The sequence below is a fragment of the Nanorana parkeri genome, unplaced genomic scaffold (genome assembly GCF_000935625.1).
Source record: "Nanorana parkeri isolate BGI_ZX_2015 unplaced genomic scaffold, ASM93562v1 scaffold1448, whole genome shotgun sequence".
NCBI lineage: Eukaryota > Metazoa > Chordata > Amphibia > Anura > Dicroglossidae > Nanorana > Nanorana parkeri.
In genome coordinates, this window is record NW_017307716.1 from 3,407 (window position 1) to 20,261 (window position 16,855).

Sequence of the window (16,855 nt, forward strand, 5' to 3'; positions counted from 1 at the left end):
GCGAACACCCGGTACCGGGTGTTTCACATATAGGCGATCAGCGGGTCCATAGCCGGGACCGGCTCCGAGGGCGTCAGGAGGAGGACGACGGGAGATCAGCTCCTTGGTGATCCCCGTCCGGGCTGTGAATGCAGAAGTGATGTGTGTTACATCACTTCTGCATTCACCTGTCAGTCATCTGGAGAGAGAAGAAGCTGATAAAGCAGATCTCTGCTTTATCAGCTTCTTTTGGGGTCCATAGGTGATATTAGGGGTCCTAGAGACCCCTAATATCTCCATAAAGAGGACCTGTCAGTGTGCCTTTGCTATTATATAGGGGGTTGTTATCCCCCTATATAATAGCAATAACAATAAGTGCAAAAAAAAAAATATAAATAAAAAAAAAGAAAAGTAACACATAAAAAAATAAAATAAAATAAAAGCCACATATAAAAAAAGGGGAAAAAACCCCCCCAAAATGTTTAACTCCCCCACCCCCACGTTTACGCGCCTATAAACGTAAATACGCGTCCGGTGCCCCAGCGCGCAAAAATTACAATTGCGCTACACATGTTACATATCGCCGCGAACGTCGCAGTGAGAGCAATCATTTTAGGGCCATCAATCACTGATAACACTAAACTGATGAGCGGTAACAGCTTTTAAAGCGTCGCCTAGGGCCAATTTTGGGTATTATCGTTTTTTGAGGTTTCGCGCGCGCACGCAATTTTAAGGCTTGACATGTTTAGTGTCTTTTTACCCGACGTGACCCCGTCTTTTATATTTTACCAAAAAATTGGGTAATAATAAATGTTTTATCATTTAATATAGGGGAAACTGTTTTTTTTTTTTAAATTTTGGTAATTTTTCCTTAATATAGTAAAAAAATAAAACCCCCAGTGGTGAATAAATACCACCAAAAGAAAGCTCTATCTGTCCCCAAAAAAGGGTATAAAATTCATTTCAGTACAGCGCTGCATGACGGAATAAATGTCAGTTAAAGTACCGCAGCGCTGAATACTGAAAAATGGCCTGGATGGGAAGGGGGTTTAACACCGCGGATGTCAACTGGTTAATATAAGGATACAACAGCATTATGGCCACTAGATGGAGCTGGGGAGCATCGTAATTAAATACTTCTTTCCTATGCCCCTCAGCTCCATCTAGTGGCCATATTGCGGTATTTTACTGGTATTACATCCCCTGGAAAGAAAATATACTTATAACATTCATTGTTGTCTCTATTCCTGCAGAATAAATGTACATACAGTTTTGCAGGACAAATAGCTCTGCCAATGAAAAAAACACGTTTAAAAAACAAGCACATTAACATCGTTACTGGGACTCCTGTATCTCTCGCCTGGCTGTATCTTCTCTCTCTCTGCCATGGCTATCTCTCTCTCTCTGCCATGGCTATCACGCCTCTCATCCTCCTGGCTGTCTCTCCTCGCTCTCTCGCCTGGCTGTCTCTCCTCGCTCTCTCTCCTGGCTGTCCCTTCTCTCTCTCTGCCCTGGCTATCTCTCCTCTTTCATCCTCCTGGCTGTCTCTCCTCTCTTCTGACTGTCTCTCCTTTGACCATCTCTCCTAGCTGTGTCTTCCTCTCTCTCTCTCCTCTGACATCTCTCCTCTGTCCTGCTGTCTCATCTCTCTCTCTGCTGGCTGTCTTCCTCTATCTCTCCTCTGCCTCTCCTCTCTCCCTCTCCTCCGACTGTCTTTCCTTACCTGCACTGCAGCAGCCTCCCGGCTCTTCTCCCATGTGAGCTGTCTCCTGCGCTGCTAGTGTGGGCAAATTTGTCCGACGCTGCAGACTGGGAGGGGCGTCCTGCCCCGCACTGGTGATAGTGTGGCCGAATGTGTCTGACACTGCAGACTGGGAGGGGTGTCCTGCCCCGCACTGGTGATAGTGTGGCCGAATGTGTCTGACACTGCAGACTGGGAGGGGTGTCCTGCCCCGCACTGGTGATAGTGTGGCCGAATGTGTCTGACGCTGCAGACTGGGAGAGGTGTGCCGCACCCTTCCCGTCTGCAGATTCTGACACATTCAGCCGCACTAGAACCGCGGGAGGCAGCTCAGGTCAGCGAGCCGATCGCGATCTACCAGTGTTTGCTTTGTGATTGACTGGTAGATCGATCAACCTAATGTGCACCCCTGGGCTAGGTAGTGTATATAGAAAATGACCCATAATTCCTTGCAATCCATTCTGAAACAAAAAGTTGAACTAAAAGGTGAAGTATAAATCCCCGACATGCACATTCAGCCATTTAGAGACACCACAAGCAGGAAGGATGGACTTACCGGTAGCATGGCATTGAAGAGATGAGTAATAAATGAAGCCCCGTAATTCACAGCATCTTCTGCCTGAGATAAATTAGCCACGGAGTGACCTGAGGACCAATAACACACATCACCAATATTTCTCTCCAACATTTGTTCTAAGCTACAACTGAAAGACTAGAATTCAATTAGGTCTAAATATATCTATCATTGAAACATAATATTTCCTTAAAGAAGAACTCTGGGTAGTTAAAAAATTAAACTCTTGCAGGGGGGTTAATTTTTTTTTACCTTTGCACTGCCAGGGTTAAGTGCTTGTTTTGGTCTAGGGTGTAAAATAAAGAAGAAATACTCACCTGATCCTCGGTCCCCTAGTGGTGACCACTCATCTCTCTCCCACTCCGCTCCACTGAGGAATATCTCTCGGCATCCTCATGTCTAATAGACTGTATAGACATGATGATGTCACAGGTCCTTAGACCACCAGAGCCTGGGGAAAAAGAAGCTGTGGAGACCAATCTAGCAACCAGGCACAACTGAGGATTGGGCGAGTATATCTTTTATTTTAGACCCTAGACTAAAAGGAGTACTAAACCCTTGCAGTGTGGGGGTAGCCCCACTGCAAGAGTTAATTTTTTAACTGCCTGGAGTTCTTCCTTAAAGTAGAACTGAAGCCAGACTATGGATATTCAAATATTTACCTATAGTGGAACTAAGCTTTAAAAGAAAATTGCAAGCAGGTAGGTATTTTATTGCAGAAGACACATGCTATGTAACGCAGCATGTGTCTTCTGCAATAAAGAGACATAGCCTAGGTCTCTTCTGCAATAAAACAAACATACACGCCTGGTCACAATCTTCTTTCGTGCACATGCGCAGCTCACTGGGCATTCTTAGCACACCTCTGTGCGTGGGCGAATGTACTCCCATGCGCATGCACATCCCCCACTGGCCAATCAAGTCTACCAAAGACCCGGCACCCTGAAGAAGATGTCTGTGGAGGAGAAGGAGCAAGGGGAGGTGAGTTATACTAGAACATGCAGTAAATAAGTTTTACAGTTGGACTCCAATAAATCTCTGGAATGGATATAGAAATACAACTCCGGGTTGCCTAGAGTTCAGCTTTAAAGGGAATCTTCACTGACCGTTGTAGTTACAGCCACTGTGGAGCAATTTGCACTTGCTAATGGTTTATATTGGAGATGAAAAGACTAGTAAGCTGCCGAATCACTGCTGGCAGAGGAAACCAAGCTACAAAGTGAAATTGAGAAGCTTCAGATGGCAACTTTGACAAGGAATTCCACCACAATGCATGCATCGAAAGAGGTCAGTAAGGACTCGCTTTAAAGTGTATTTACTTCTTGCTCAGAATAGGCCACATTTTTACTATAAAAACAGATTACGTACTTTTGAGCTCCAAGAAGGGTGCTACTGCTGTCCAGCATCTTGATACAGAGATCTCATGCCCACTGTGACATAGCGGTGGCAACCTGTGCATGGCTTTTCATGGAAGCTGCTGTGGTCTCTGCATGTCTTTCCTGTATTACTGTGGAGGATCCACCAACTTAAAATACTGCATCTAGTTATTTCTCCATAGAAATATATGAAGAGTTCAGAGTCTGTTCACACATGTAGCTCACCTGAATAGTCATCTCCCTGCTGATGACTCTAACCTTGGCCCACATTATCCAAGACAGAGAAACCAATCTTAGGTGCAGTTACTAGGCATATATATCTACCTAAGGAGACACGCATTCCGCGCTGTACTAGTTCCTCGATCACCTCTTTACTCTTTTCCATTTCTGGGGCCAAAGTCACAATGCTGACCCCATCTAGGGTCCCATAAGTGTCCATTAATTCTGAGAAACCCCTCTCCCTGTACGACCGTAGACAGTGCTCCGGATGGGCTCCCTTCTTCTCCGAGCTGATGAACGGACCTTCCAGGTGGACACCTGCCAAGCATATAGAGCTCATTTAGTAATCAGAAAGTTCCACAAATACCTAGAAATGTCAGGTGTCCCATGGAAAGCAACATTTATTGCCAGACTGCCACTTTTAGTAGACCTAAACTGATGAGAAAACAAAACAAGCTGAAGACCAGGATTACCAACAGGCTGATTGTCATTGACAGGTGATACGTTAAAGTAGATCTAAACCGATACCGGAACTTCCGGTATGTGCCGAGGGAGCATGGAGCCGACATCCTTTCCAATCACGAAGCCAGGTGATCGGTTATGACCCGCCTCCCGGCTTCCTGATTGGCTAGGAAGCCAGCTTCACTTGTTGCTAGGCAGCCTGGCTTGCTGACCAGTCAGGAAGCCGGACAGCACATCATGACGCGCCGCCCGGCTTTCTGATTGGTCAGCAAGCCAGGCTGCCTGGGCAAGTGAAGCCGGTGTTCTTTCGCTAGAACAGTGGCTTCACAGGCAATCAGGAAGCCGGGCGACTGGTCATGATCTGCCGCCCAAATTCCTGATCTGGCCACATGGCACCGGTATCGTTACTTCGTATCGGCGAGTACCGAAAAAAAAATATCAGTACCCGATACCAAAAAAACAGTACCTGTGCATTTGAGGGCAATTGGGAGACAGAACATTGTCACGCTATAAAAGGGAGTGCCTGAACTGGAACCTTCATGGCCGGATCACCAGATATTATTTTACTCAAAGGAGAAAAAAAAAATTTGATACAACAATGGCTTGTGTCTCCACTCCCTCACCTAAGGCCTTAACACACATGTATATGTCCAACAACTGTCTGCCCCAACTGGCAAAGCATCCAGCCAGAGTGTGCAAAACCATTATTCTTGGTATGTTGTGGCCACAGGAATATCTCAATACTAGCAATTAAAGATATCTTGCAAAATGAAAATATCAGCTAAGAGTAGAGTTGGTGTTGAACTACAACTGCGTGTTTGTGTTTGTAGCAAATAGAAGCCCCTGGTGCTACCCCCTCAGTTGAGGCTTCAAGTACTGCAGCGTGGTTTTTAGCCATGATTGGAGAACCTATTTGACCTGGCAAAGTATCATCAACAAATTCATCTTCTTATTATAATCTTTAGTATCATCATTGTGAACTACCAAAGGACACTGTGTACCCCAGAGGTTCCTATTGGTATTGACTGCTGCCAAGGACATTGTTTTGGTAGGTGAGCAGACATTTAACACAGAGGTATGTCACAATTCGGCAGTGGTCTGCACAGACTTTGATCATGTTAGCCTTGATCTATCCAGAAATCTTGATCCTCCTATCATAATTTTCTGTGGAATTCTCTCCCACAGAAGGAGGAAAAAAAATGAAATTGCCTATCTCAGTAGATAACTTGCTGATGGCTTTTGGTTTGAATGTACAAAGCAGAAGATTATTACCCAGCACTCCAGATCCTTGTGGACCTCCAGCATTCACAGTTATCTGAGGAATCACCTGGAAATAAAGAAGAGGTTTAGGGCCACAAATGGACAAACGATTGGAAAAATGAAAAGGTGAACACTATCCACACTAGAAAATTCTGTTCTTGGTGGATCACAAAAACAATGTTGGCTTTAAGGTGAAGGCATATCCTGGAGCTTTGGAAAAATAATAAGTTGTTTTTTTTTGCTGTCTTTTCCCCAGAAAAATGTCCCCTCTTTTCTTGGTGGCAGCCGTCACTAAGGCAGGAAGTGAGGAAAAATCTACCCAATGTGGACACGGACAGCAACAAACACCTGAGAGTTTCTAACTTTTCCACATTCTACCCAAAAACTGTGCATCTTAAATGGGACATATGTTGAAAAATTCCACAAGTAGAGGTTATCTGAAGTGGAAATCGCTTGCCCAAACAACCAATAGATGCGGAGACATGGACATCCATTCAACTCTTAAAATTTTCCAGTCAAGGTGGGCCCCATCCTACATTTCTGCTCCAAGTCAATATCCCCGGGACACCTAGTAGTGCTCTTGATTGCTTGTCCCTACATTCATCTCCATGTACACATATAAAATAATGGAAGCCAGACTCCAAAGTTTTTCCCACTGCAATAATCTTTATTCAGCTATGAAAACTTGAACAACTCGCCTAGGCACCTCCGTATGACTCGTTTTACTCATAGAGCTATTGTGAGTGAAACACATTAGAGGAAGGAGCCCTGGTGGGCAATCTAGGATCTTGGCACTGAATAAAGTTCTTTGCAGTGTGAAGAACTTTGAAGTAGGGATGCACCAATACCGGATTTTCGGTAACGAGTACCGATATTTTTTTTTATGGTACTCGCCAATACAGAATATGGATACTGCAAGTCCCATTAGGGATTTCCGGGCGCCGTGTAATGACTTGCTGCCCGGCTTCCCGATTAGCCGGGAAGCCGTCTCCATGCTCCCTCGTCACCAGGTGACGAGGAAGCATGGAGTCGGCTTTCTGGCCAACCAGGAAGCTGGGGGGAGGGTAATGACTCGCCGCCCAGCTTCCTCATTGGCCAGCTTCCCAACCAATCAGGAAGTTGGGTGACGAGTCATTACACGCCACCTGGCTTCCCAATTGGCCGGGAAGCCAGCTCCATGCTCCCTCGTCACCAATCAAGAAGCCGGGCCGAGTGTAATAAAAAGCTGCCTGGCTTCATGATACCGGCAGTTCCGGTAGCGGGATAGGCATCGGGAACACTTACGAGTACTTGCCCAAATACTCTGTATCGGCACAGATACCGATATTAGTATCGGCGCATCACTACTTTTAAGTGTGGCTTCCATTCTTTAATGTATGTCAAGGTTGGTCCCATCACTTGCACCACTTCGGAGCCTCATTATTGGTCCTTTAGAGTGGCCTCAATGACCAAAACAGAGGCTGAGGAGGTTAGCACAGGCTAGTGCAGAAACAGAATTATGTAGAGATATTATATATTAGGTCACCAGATACAGAGACTTGTAAAGATAGGAGGGCAAGGTGCCATATCCAACACCCATACTTCAGGTATTGGCAGCTGTTGCAGAATGAACAACAGTATAATGAAAACCAAACAGCAAAAGTTGCAGAAAACAAAACCTGAAGACCGAAGGTCATGATCTTATGATATGAGACTATGCAGCATTAGGTAGAAGAGCATAAAAGTCTGCAGAGAAATGCCACTCAATGTAGGAGGGAACATAAATAACCCTACAGAGAATTAGGCAACATTCACACTGTGCAATTTGGAACTCCTGCTGCAGGAACCTACAAATTCCTGGAGCAGGAAACCTAATCACCCATTTAGATGAAGCAGCTGTCACCAATTCAATTTAATGACCGGGTGACAGAGGCTACATCTGTAACTGTCCACATGTAAACGTATATGATATGATGACATGCAGTTTGGAATAGATCAATGTTGTGGCACACATCTATCATGCGTCCAGTGACAGTGATCTATACCAAACTGCACATAATTGTATCACATACAATTACATGTGGACTGTCACTTACAGATGCTGCCACTGTTACCCATTCATTAACTTGAATGGGTGACAGTGGCCACATCTAAATTGAACATTTGGGACTCCTGCAGCAGGAATCCCAAATAGCAAAGTGTGAATGAGGCCGTAAAGTTGAACCTCAGCCAAACAGCTAAACACACATTTGAAATATATTTTACCTGCCAAAAGATTTTTTATTTCTGTCCATCCAGTTCTAAGATTTACATTGACCTGCCAGATAGCACATTTAGCTTGGTGACCTGACTTTTTACAGTCAAGCAACACAGCTAGGTCACCTCCCTGCCTGTGACTGGACAGTAAAGGAGCAGCAGCAGACTGACAAGGTCACCCCAGTACTATTTCCTCCTCATAACATGTTCCTGTTCAGATAAAGGCACATAAAGTCAGCAGTACTCTAGGCATTTAATCATTGTGAAAAACAGTGTCACATACATATATACCCACTTTTCAGGACCTTGCAGGGTCCCTTTTCTCAAGGCAGCATAATTACATGTCTAGAGTCCTGGTGACTTTACATCCCTTGATCTGGTTTTGGCACTCTGCCATCCAATGCCAGCACACGTGCAAGCAGAAAGCAGGAATGGCTTTGAGGGTTGCTAGTCTACATTACAGGAGGCCGACACCAAGACAAACTCTACATTTTTAACCTGTGCAGAGAGCAGAGTTGTGGAGAGCAGCCCAGGCTGCAGAAAACTAGAAGAGGGGCGGAGACAAGACCAGTCACCCTGCACAAGCAGAGAGAGCAGCAGTGACCGGTCTTTATTACAGGAGGTGGTGGAGACAAGACCAGTCACCCTGCACAAGCAGAGAGAGCAGCAGTGACCGGTCTTTATTACAGGAGGTGGTGGAGACAAGACCAGTCAACCCAGCACAAGCAGAGAGAGCAGCAGTGACCGGTCTTTATTACAGGAGGTGGTGGAGACAAGACCAGTCACCCTGCACAAGCAGAGAGAGCAGCAGTGACTGTTCTTTATTACAGGAGGTGGTGGAGACAAGACCAGTCACCCTGCACAAGCAGAGAGAGCAGCAGTGACCGGTCTTTATTACAGGAGGTGGTGGAGACAAGACCAGTCAACCCAGCACAAGCAGAGAGAGCAGCAGTGACCGGTCTACAGGAGGCTTTAAATAAGATCCTCCGATTTGAAACGTTCCATTAAAAATAAAAGCCGCAGCCATAAAACTCTTGTGTGACTCCAGATGTAGGCCGCTACAATCCTTCTTAGTTCATACCTTGTGGTAAAGCGTTGTGGGCGATGTCACCAGGGTCGGACAGAAAGAGGTCACTCCGTGTGACAGGATGCTACGAGCAACCAGAGAAATCCCTTCTTTAACGTTATCTGTTTCCTGGGAAAAATCCACACCGAAGCCACCTAAAATATAAAAGGTGGTGAAGACTTGTCCGTGGCCCGCATCTGTGTACAATATTATGTTAATGGTGACGTCATCCTGCTAAATACCTAAAATAAAAGCTGGAAGCTGCCAGCTTCCATCGGGGGGCTTCTTGCACAGATATGCACATTGATGAAAGATTCTCTCTAAAGCTGTAATAGTCTTAGTCAGACCTGCTGAGCTGTTCCATTCTGGAAGTATGATAATGGATCTTGCAGCTATAAATTGTTGGAAGGGTGAGTATATCTTCTTTATACCGTCCCCTAGACCAATATGGGCAGTTAACCCGCGGAGTGCAGGGGGCACTAAGTGTTAATTCCTGGACATCCTATTTAATTTATACTATAGGTACCTGCAAAGGAACAGAGTTGGAAAGAGAGACCCCTTATTGAAGGGCCTGAGATACATAAAAAACACGAGGGTGGAGTCAGCCTGATTTCACCTATAGCTCAAGAATCTCTATTGGGTGGACAAACCCTTTAAACTAAGACTTGATTTTTTTTTTTCTTTTACTTTTGCCGAGGTTCACTTACTTATTCCTCACCTGGCCCACCTATCAACCCTGCCTGCAGCCTCCCAGGATACATGTCACAACTCAGGAGGCTTCTGGACGCTTTCCCTCCAGTCCACACTTGCAGTCCCCTTGTGTATAATATACAGAACATACTGGGACTTGTAGTCCCCCAGTGTATAATTAATGTACAGTGTATGCAGGAAGTGTGTGTGTGTGTGTGTGTGTGTATATATAGCTATATATGTATATATATATATATAGATATATCTCTCTATATATCTCTCTATATATATATATATATAGAGAGAGAGAGAGAGAGAGAGAGATGTAGTCTTCTGGTGTATAATATACAATATATAGTGGTGTGCTGGAACTTTTAGTTTTCCTATATATAATGTATACAGGATTAAAGGATGAAGAGAAAAAAGGAAGTCAGAAAGAGGAAGAGGGCAGGAAAGGGAAAGGGGAGGGGGTGGGTAGGAAGGGAAGCAGGAGAGTGAAAGGGGAAGGGGAGGGCAAATAGATTTTCCTTGGGGAAATCTAATTCCAAGCATGAAGATCCATTCAATGTCTCATCTACGGAGTATAGTAAATCTCCTCCTCCCACTGGATTGACTATTCTTTCTTCGTACATTCATAGATGCAGCATTGGAATTATTCTCATCAATCGAATGTCTGGTGGTTTATTAGTTCTAATGTTAGAAAGGTGATCGCCAAAACAGTCACATGGTCACCTGGTCGTTCCGCCAACATATTGTAAGTGACAAACATCACAAGAAATGAAATCATTTACATATTTAGTAGCAATTGAGGAATGTTTTTGATGGTGTAAGATTGACTTGTACTATATGAATGGACGGCATCCACCATATATAAACAAGAAGAACGTCTCAAGCTGCCACAGCTAAACATACCTATAGTGTGTATCCATGTGAATTTTTTTCTTCTTCTTTCATGCTTAACAAATTATAATCCTTTTCCTAACATTGGAGCTTTTTTAGATAGTAATAATACTCCGGACATCAAGATCTTTCTTAAAGAGATATCACCATGTAGTGAAGGTAAATATCTACGGATTATACGTCTTATCTCCTCAGATTCTACACTGTGATGTTAAAGATCTGTCTCTATGATGATCTCTCAATTTTCCTTCAACAGTTTCTTTCTATTTTTGTTCCTTGCATAATGATATGCCTGGTCCACGGCTTCCCCACTGTAACCTCTATTGTAAAATCTATCTTTTGCTTCTTCACCAAAGCCTTCTATCGAGGAGCAGTTATGTTGGGCTGTAATGAATTGCCCCTTGGGAATTAGTCTAGTTACATGGGGTGGATGACAACTACCAGCATGGAGCAAGGAGTGAGGACTTATGCAGTCTTTAGGGCATATAGGAGCACCTACTGACGTTTAGCACCTAATTTTACATGAGGCTGACCCATTTAAGAGTTTGGGGTAGACCCATTTCATGGTCTGACCCATTAAAATGGCCCATAGGCCATGATGGGATGACCCATTTCAGGGTCTGCATATCCTATACTCGAAACTATTCTATTTCCCCTTTAAAACAAGTCATTCAGGCATACAAGGGCAGCATAATTCTCCTTCTTGCAGACCAGAGGCTCTTCTAGATGTGAATGTCTTACCATTGATCTGTGTGTCAATAAATCCCGGTGCAATGATTCTTCCATGGCAGTCCACCTTGACATCAGCAGCCCCTTTCTCATCAAAGAAAAGCTTTTCAGGATTAAGGATCTTCCCCTGTCGCACCCATAGATCCTCCCTGCAACAGTAAGGGACAGAGAGGAGACTTCAGAAGAAAAGGAGCCTGTTAGTAGAATATGGAAGCTGCCTCCACCAAATTGTTTTTAAAGGTGCAAGTACCAAGGTCAATATTCTTCCATCTCTAGATAGCAAGCCTCTGGGCTGGAAGAAGCTTTTAGGTCCAAGGTCCCTGGAGGCTTCTTCTGGGGCTGTGCCTCACTAGGTGCTGAAGAAAAGATGGGGCCAACACTTTAAGGCTGCACCTTTGAAAACAAGTCACAGTTCTTTGGTTCCCTTTCAACTTCTATTCTTCAAAACATACACTCATATACTGAGTGTACACTATATACTGTGTACCCATTCTGTGATAAACAGATTTCCCATAATCATTCTCTAAGACAGCTACCTAAGAGATGATTGGCTCCACCTTCAACAGCAAGCAAAAGCCAAACAGTGGTTCCAAGTCACTCCCACCACCCTCATCCTCTATCAATATTTTTGGAAACTAGCAGAAGATCCCTGATCAAGAGATTCCTTATAGCCAGAGAGCGCAGCACACCAAGAATTGTTCAGACTACCTGGGAATAAACTCTTGCATTGAATGCCCTCACGTAAGAACCTTTTGACCCCATCAGTGACTGTTCTCCAAAGTATTTAACATATAAATAACTTTCCTGCTCACCATTCTTTTTCTGCAAGAAGGCTGGACAGTTGAAAGCTCTGTCCCGTAAGGACGCATACTTGACCATCTTCCAAGATAGGGTGTCTATGCACCTTCCCAAAGTATCATTGTCTTTCCATAGGTCACAAGAAAGTGATTCTATTGACTTTCTGCAAAACCCCGAAAAATCAAAAGGAAGAACAGTTCCATTTTCTAGATGGAACAAATTGTTTTTTGAGATATTTGGAATTTATTAAGGATTTTAGAAGGTCTAGCCATCTTCTAGTTCTGTTGAGTGGTCCAAATAAAAGGTCTTTAGGCTTCCCTAAAGTGTGTGGACACGTGGTAAATGCACACAAATGCGCAGGGAAAAAATCTGCTACATGAGCTACTTTTCCACGTGGGGCGGGGGTTTGAGTGGTGCACATCATCCGGCTCTGGCTGATGTCCTGCCCAGCTCGGAGAGACGTCACTGGTTGCTAGGAGCTGGGTGGGTCATCAGCCAGAACATCTAGCTTAGCTCCTGGCAACCAGTGACACCACAATTGCCAGGAGCTGGGCGGCATGCCAGCCAGAGACTCCCAGGTTGCTAAGAGCTAGGCAGGGAGTTATGTTTGGCCCTTACACACCTCCGCGCTGAGCTCTTAGCAACCTGGGACGCTCTGGACGGAAAGGGGGCGGCAGGCACACTGCAAACATTGTGCAGCAGAGCAGCCATGCTGCTCTACCTGCCATACCCCCCACATGACCCAAAGATGCCACTTGAGGCAATAGCCGCCTATCCTCATTCTGCCTCATTATAGAGATGGCCGTGTTTATGACACACAGTGCTATAGCAGACGAAATGTGATTCGGTTAGGGTTTGGAAAGACACACATATACATTATATTGCCAAAAGTATTGGGGCGCCGGCCTTTACACGCACATAAACTTTAATGGCATCCGATTCTTAGTCGGTAGGGTTCAATATTATGTTGGCCCGCCCTTTGCAGCTATAACAGCTTCAACTCTTCTGGGAAGGCGTCCCCAAGGTTTAGGAGTGTGTCTATGGGAATGTTTGACCATTCTTCCAGAAGCACATTTGTGAGGTCAGGTACTGATGTTGGACGAGAAGTCCGGGCTCGCAGTCTCCGCTCTAATTCATCCCAAAGGTGTTCTATCGGGTCAAGTTCCTCCACCCCAAACTCGCTCATCCATGTCTTTATGGATCTTGGCAGCATGAAATTGTCCAAAATGTCTTGGTATGCTGATACCTTAAGAGTTCCCTTCACTGGAACTAAGGGGCCAAGCCCAACCCCCCAACCCCTGAAAAACAACCGCACACCATAATCCCCCCTCCACCAAACTTTACACTTGGCACAATGCAGTCAGGCAAGTACCGTTCTCCTGGCAACCGCCAAACCCAGACACGTCCATGTGATTGCCAGACAGAGAAGCGTGATTGGTCACACGTCTCCACTTCTCGTGCTTTACACCACTGCATCCGACGCTTTGCATTGTACTTGGTGATGTAAGGCTTGGATGCAGTTGCTCGGCCATGGAAACCCATCCCATGAAGCTCTCTGCGCACTGTTGTTGTGCTGATCTGAAGGCCTCACCAAGTATGGAGGTCTGTAGCTATTGACTCTGCAGACAGTTGGCGACTTCTGTGCACTGTGCGCTTCAGCATGCGCTGACCCCACTCTGTCATTTCACGTGTCCGTTGTTCCCAGTTGCTTCCACTTCGTTATAATACCACTAACCGTGGTGACCGTGGAATATTTAGTAGCAAGGACATTTCACGGATGGAGTTATTGCACAGGCGGCAACCTATCACGGTACCACGCTGGAATTCACTGAGCTCCTGAGAGCGACCCATTCTTTCACAAATGTTTGTAGAAGCGTCTGCATGCTGAGGTGCTTGATTCTATACACCTGTGGCCATGGAGGTGATTGGAACACCTGACTCCAATGATTTGGAGGGGTGTCCCAATACTTTTGGCAATATCGTGTATGTAAGAGCAGTGGTCCCCAACCCCCGGTACGCGGTCCGGAACTACTTCCGCCTCTTCCTATGTCCTCTCCTGCAGAGAGAGGAGAGAGAGCGCCCGACCGGCGTGTGGTGGAGACTGGAGGGCAGCCAGCGACGCCGCAGCAGCCATCGGTGGCATTGGAGGAGGGCAAGGAGGAGGCTGATACCGGCGGAGGGACACAGGGAGTTCAGGTTAGTGAAGCCCTCTTCTTTTATTATATATTTTTTTCTTTAACATTTAATTTATTTCTGAAGTTTTTTTTGCACTTTGTACAATATATAAAAAATACAGGGTAGGAAAAAAAAAGGAATTCAGTGTCTAAGGTCTTGTTCACACCAATTGTGATGCGTTCCAGAGTGGCAGCTGCTGGAACGCACCACAATCGCTCACAAAACTTCCCCCTGCGCTCTGGGGCGTGGCAGTGCATTTAATTCAATGGCACTGCTTCGCCCCCCCCGCCGCAGTGCGATCGGGAAGTGTGGCAAAACATTGCCTGCGTTCCATTCCACTGCAAACACAAAAAATAGCGCAAGCAGCATTGCAGTGGAACAGAACGCAGGCAATATTTTGCCACGCATCCGATCGCACTACGGGAGGTGGCTGCAGTGCCTTTGACTTCAATGCACCGCAACGCCCCCTCCCACCCCTGAACTCAGCGGGAAGATTTGTGAGTGATTGCTGTGCGTTCCAGCAGCTACCGCTCTGGAAAGCACCGTAATTTGTGTGAACAAGCCCTAAGGGCCCAGTCCCACCATAAGGAGTGCGTGCCAGTGCGTTCAGCCTCTGGAATGCAACCCGGCGGCTCACTTTGTTTTGGGGCAGGAGGGGGCGTGGTGGTCCATTGAACTCAATGGTACTGAAGCCTCGCCCCCCGCCTGCAGTGCGATCGCGGCACCGGAATCCGTAACACATTAGTGCCTGCGTTTTCCGGTCCATTGCGATCTGCAAAAATGCTGCATGCACTATTTTGTAGACCGGTCCACGGCGATAAAAAGGTTGGGGAGCACTGTGTTAGAGGACAGACTACAAAAGCAAAGTTATCGGGTACAAAACTGACATACAGGACCTTGGAGATGAACATTCTGAGACTACAGCAGGAAGAAGCTCTGGGACTGAAGTGGTTAAAGAGCCAATGAGATGAAACAAACTAAAAGGTGAGGAGCTGAAAACTCACTGTCCAGCCGCATACGTCTCCCTGCTGAGCGATCTGACAAGTATTGATATGAAGATGACAGACACAAACAGGCTAGCACCCCACCACCCCGAACATCTACACAGACAGGTTCTGATATTCTGCATCAAAGTTGTGGTGAAACGTTTCCTGGGGCGTGTCCCTGCTTTTGGAAACCCCAACATTCTTCAGCAGGCACTGACCCCACTCTGTCATTTCACGTGTCCGTTGTTCCCAGTTACTTTCACTTTGTTATAATACAACTAACAGGTGACCGTAGAATATTTAGTAGCAAGGAAATTTCACATTTCACGGATGGACTTATTGCACAGGTGACAACCTATCACGGTACCACGCTGGAATTCACTGAGCTCCTGAGAGCGACCCATTCTTTCACAAATGCTTGTGGAAGCGTCAGCATGCCGAGGTGCTTTGTTTTATACACCTGTGGCCATGGAGGTGATTGGAACACCGGAATCCAATGATTTGGAGGGGTGTCCCAATACTTTTGACAAGTGTGTGTGTGTGTGTTGAGCTCCTTTGCACATTACCCGATGATAATACCACATCACTAAGCAAAGCGTGAATTATACGCCTTTAGATTTGATATCTTTAGACTTTTATAGAACCCAACACAAACAGAAGATAAGGGAAGACATGTCAGCGTAGTATATCTGCTTCCTGTGGTACTCACCACTGCAGTGTGTGCTCCCTGAGGATGCGGCAGTTCCTGAACTGGGTGATGGGGGCATCAGACACGGATTTATTGGAAGGCATCTCTAAACCTGCACAGACAGAGAGCACACCTCACCTTCCCCTCTACAGCTGTCCAGCTCCATCCACCCTCATCTCACTGCTCACTACACTCTCAGTCACATGAGCCACAGTCACGTGACAGGATAGGTTCTGTCCTCCTCACATGACCCAGACAGCTGTGGCAGCCATGTTGTGAGAGGCAGATTGGCCATCTTGGGAAGGTCACACAAAGGTATTTGTGTAAACGGAGGCCGGTGTCCTGTGTGTTTTATAAAGCTGGCCTTCTGCCTGAAATGTATGTTTTTCAGCACAAAGAAAGGAAACGCCTTGAGGATGTAGTCAGTGGGTATTTTTTTTGTGGCTTGTCATCTCACTTTCCACCACAAGAGGGCAGACTGTGAGCCTTCATTATACAGACAGGGCTGTGGAATCTGCATGCACTTTATAGACACTTCAAACTGAATGCCATTTAGTTTTCTGAAGAACTCTGTATAATAAACAATTGCTATTTACCCTAAATAAAGTGCTTTTTTTCATATTTTTTGCTGCTTAGTTGCATCTCAGTGCTGCTGATCACCTGCAGCTACTTTGCAGCGATTTCCTGACTATATGCATTCCAGCAATGGCTGTGTGTCATCTCTCAGAGCGGGATTCCTGATGGTGAGCACTGTGCACCATGCCTGTGTAATGTGTGTTAAAATGGCCGCTTGTAGTCTCTATTGGAAGCCCATTTGACAGATTGTTGACATCACCTTAGTGGAAGTCACTTCACTGGAGCACAAGTACTGCATTATAATGGTAGGTGAAGCTTTCTTTTTTGATGATACTGTTATGGTATATTTTTGACATATCAGCAGCTATTCATGCAAATTTGCCCGACTCCGTGCACCCCCT

At 45.6% G+C, this 16,855-nt stretch overlaps 1 protein-coding gene across 1 annotated transcript in view; it reads right to left on the minus strand.

Annotated features, from left to right (window-relative positions):
* The window catches only part of AMDHD2 (amidohydrolase domain containing 2), a 19,325-nt gene extending 3,235 nt beyond the window's left edge, over positions 1–16,090 (minus strand). The window contains exons 1-6 of the mRNA XM_018570053.1: positions 15,900–16,090; positions 11,244–11,380; positions 8,928–9,067; positions 5,624–5,678; positions 3,995–4,207; positions 2,277–2,365 (exon numbers count right to left, since the gene is read on the minus strand). Of these exons, the coding sequence (XP_018425555.1) occupies positions 2,277–2,365; positions 3,995–4,207; positions 5,624–5,678; positions 8,928–9,067; positions 11,244–11,380; positions 15,900–15,982 (717 nt within the window). The 5' untranslated portion in view covers positions 15,983–16,090. The remainder of the gene's footprint in view (positions 1–2,276; positions 2,366–3,994; positions 4,208–5,623; positions 5,679–8,927; positions 9,068–11,243; positions 11,381–15,899) is intronic.
* Between the last annotated feature and the right edge of the window lie 765 nt (positions 16,091–16,855).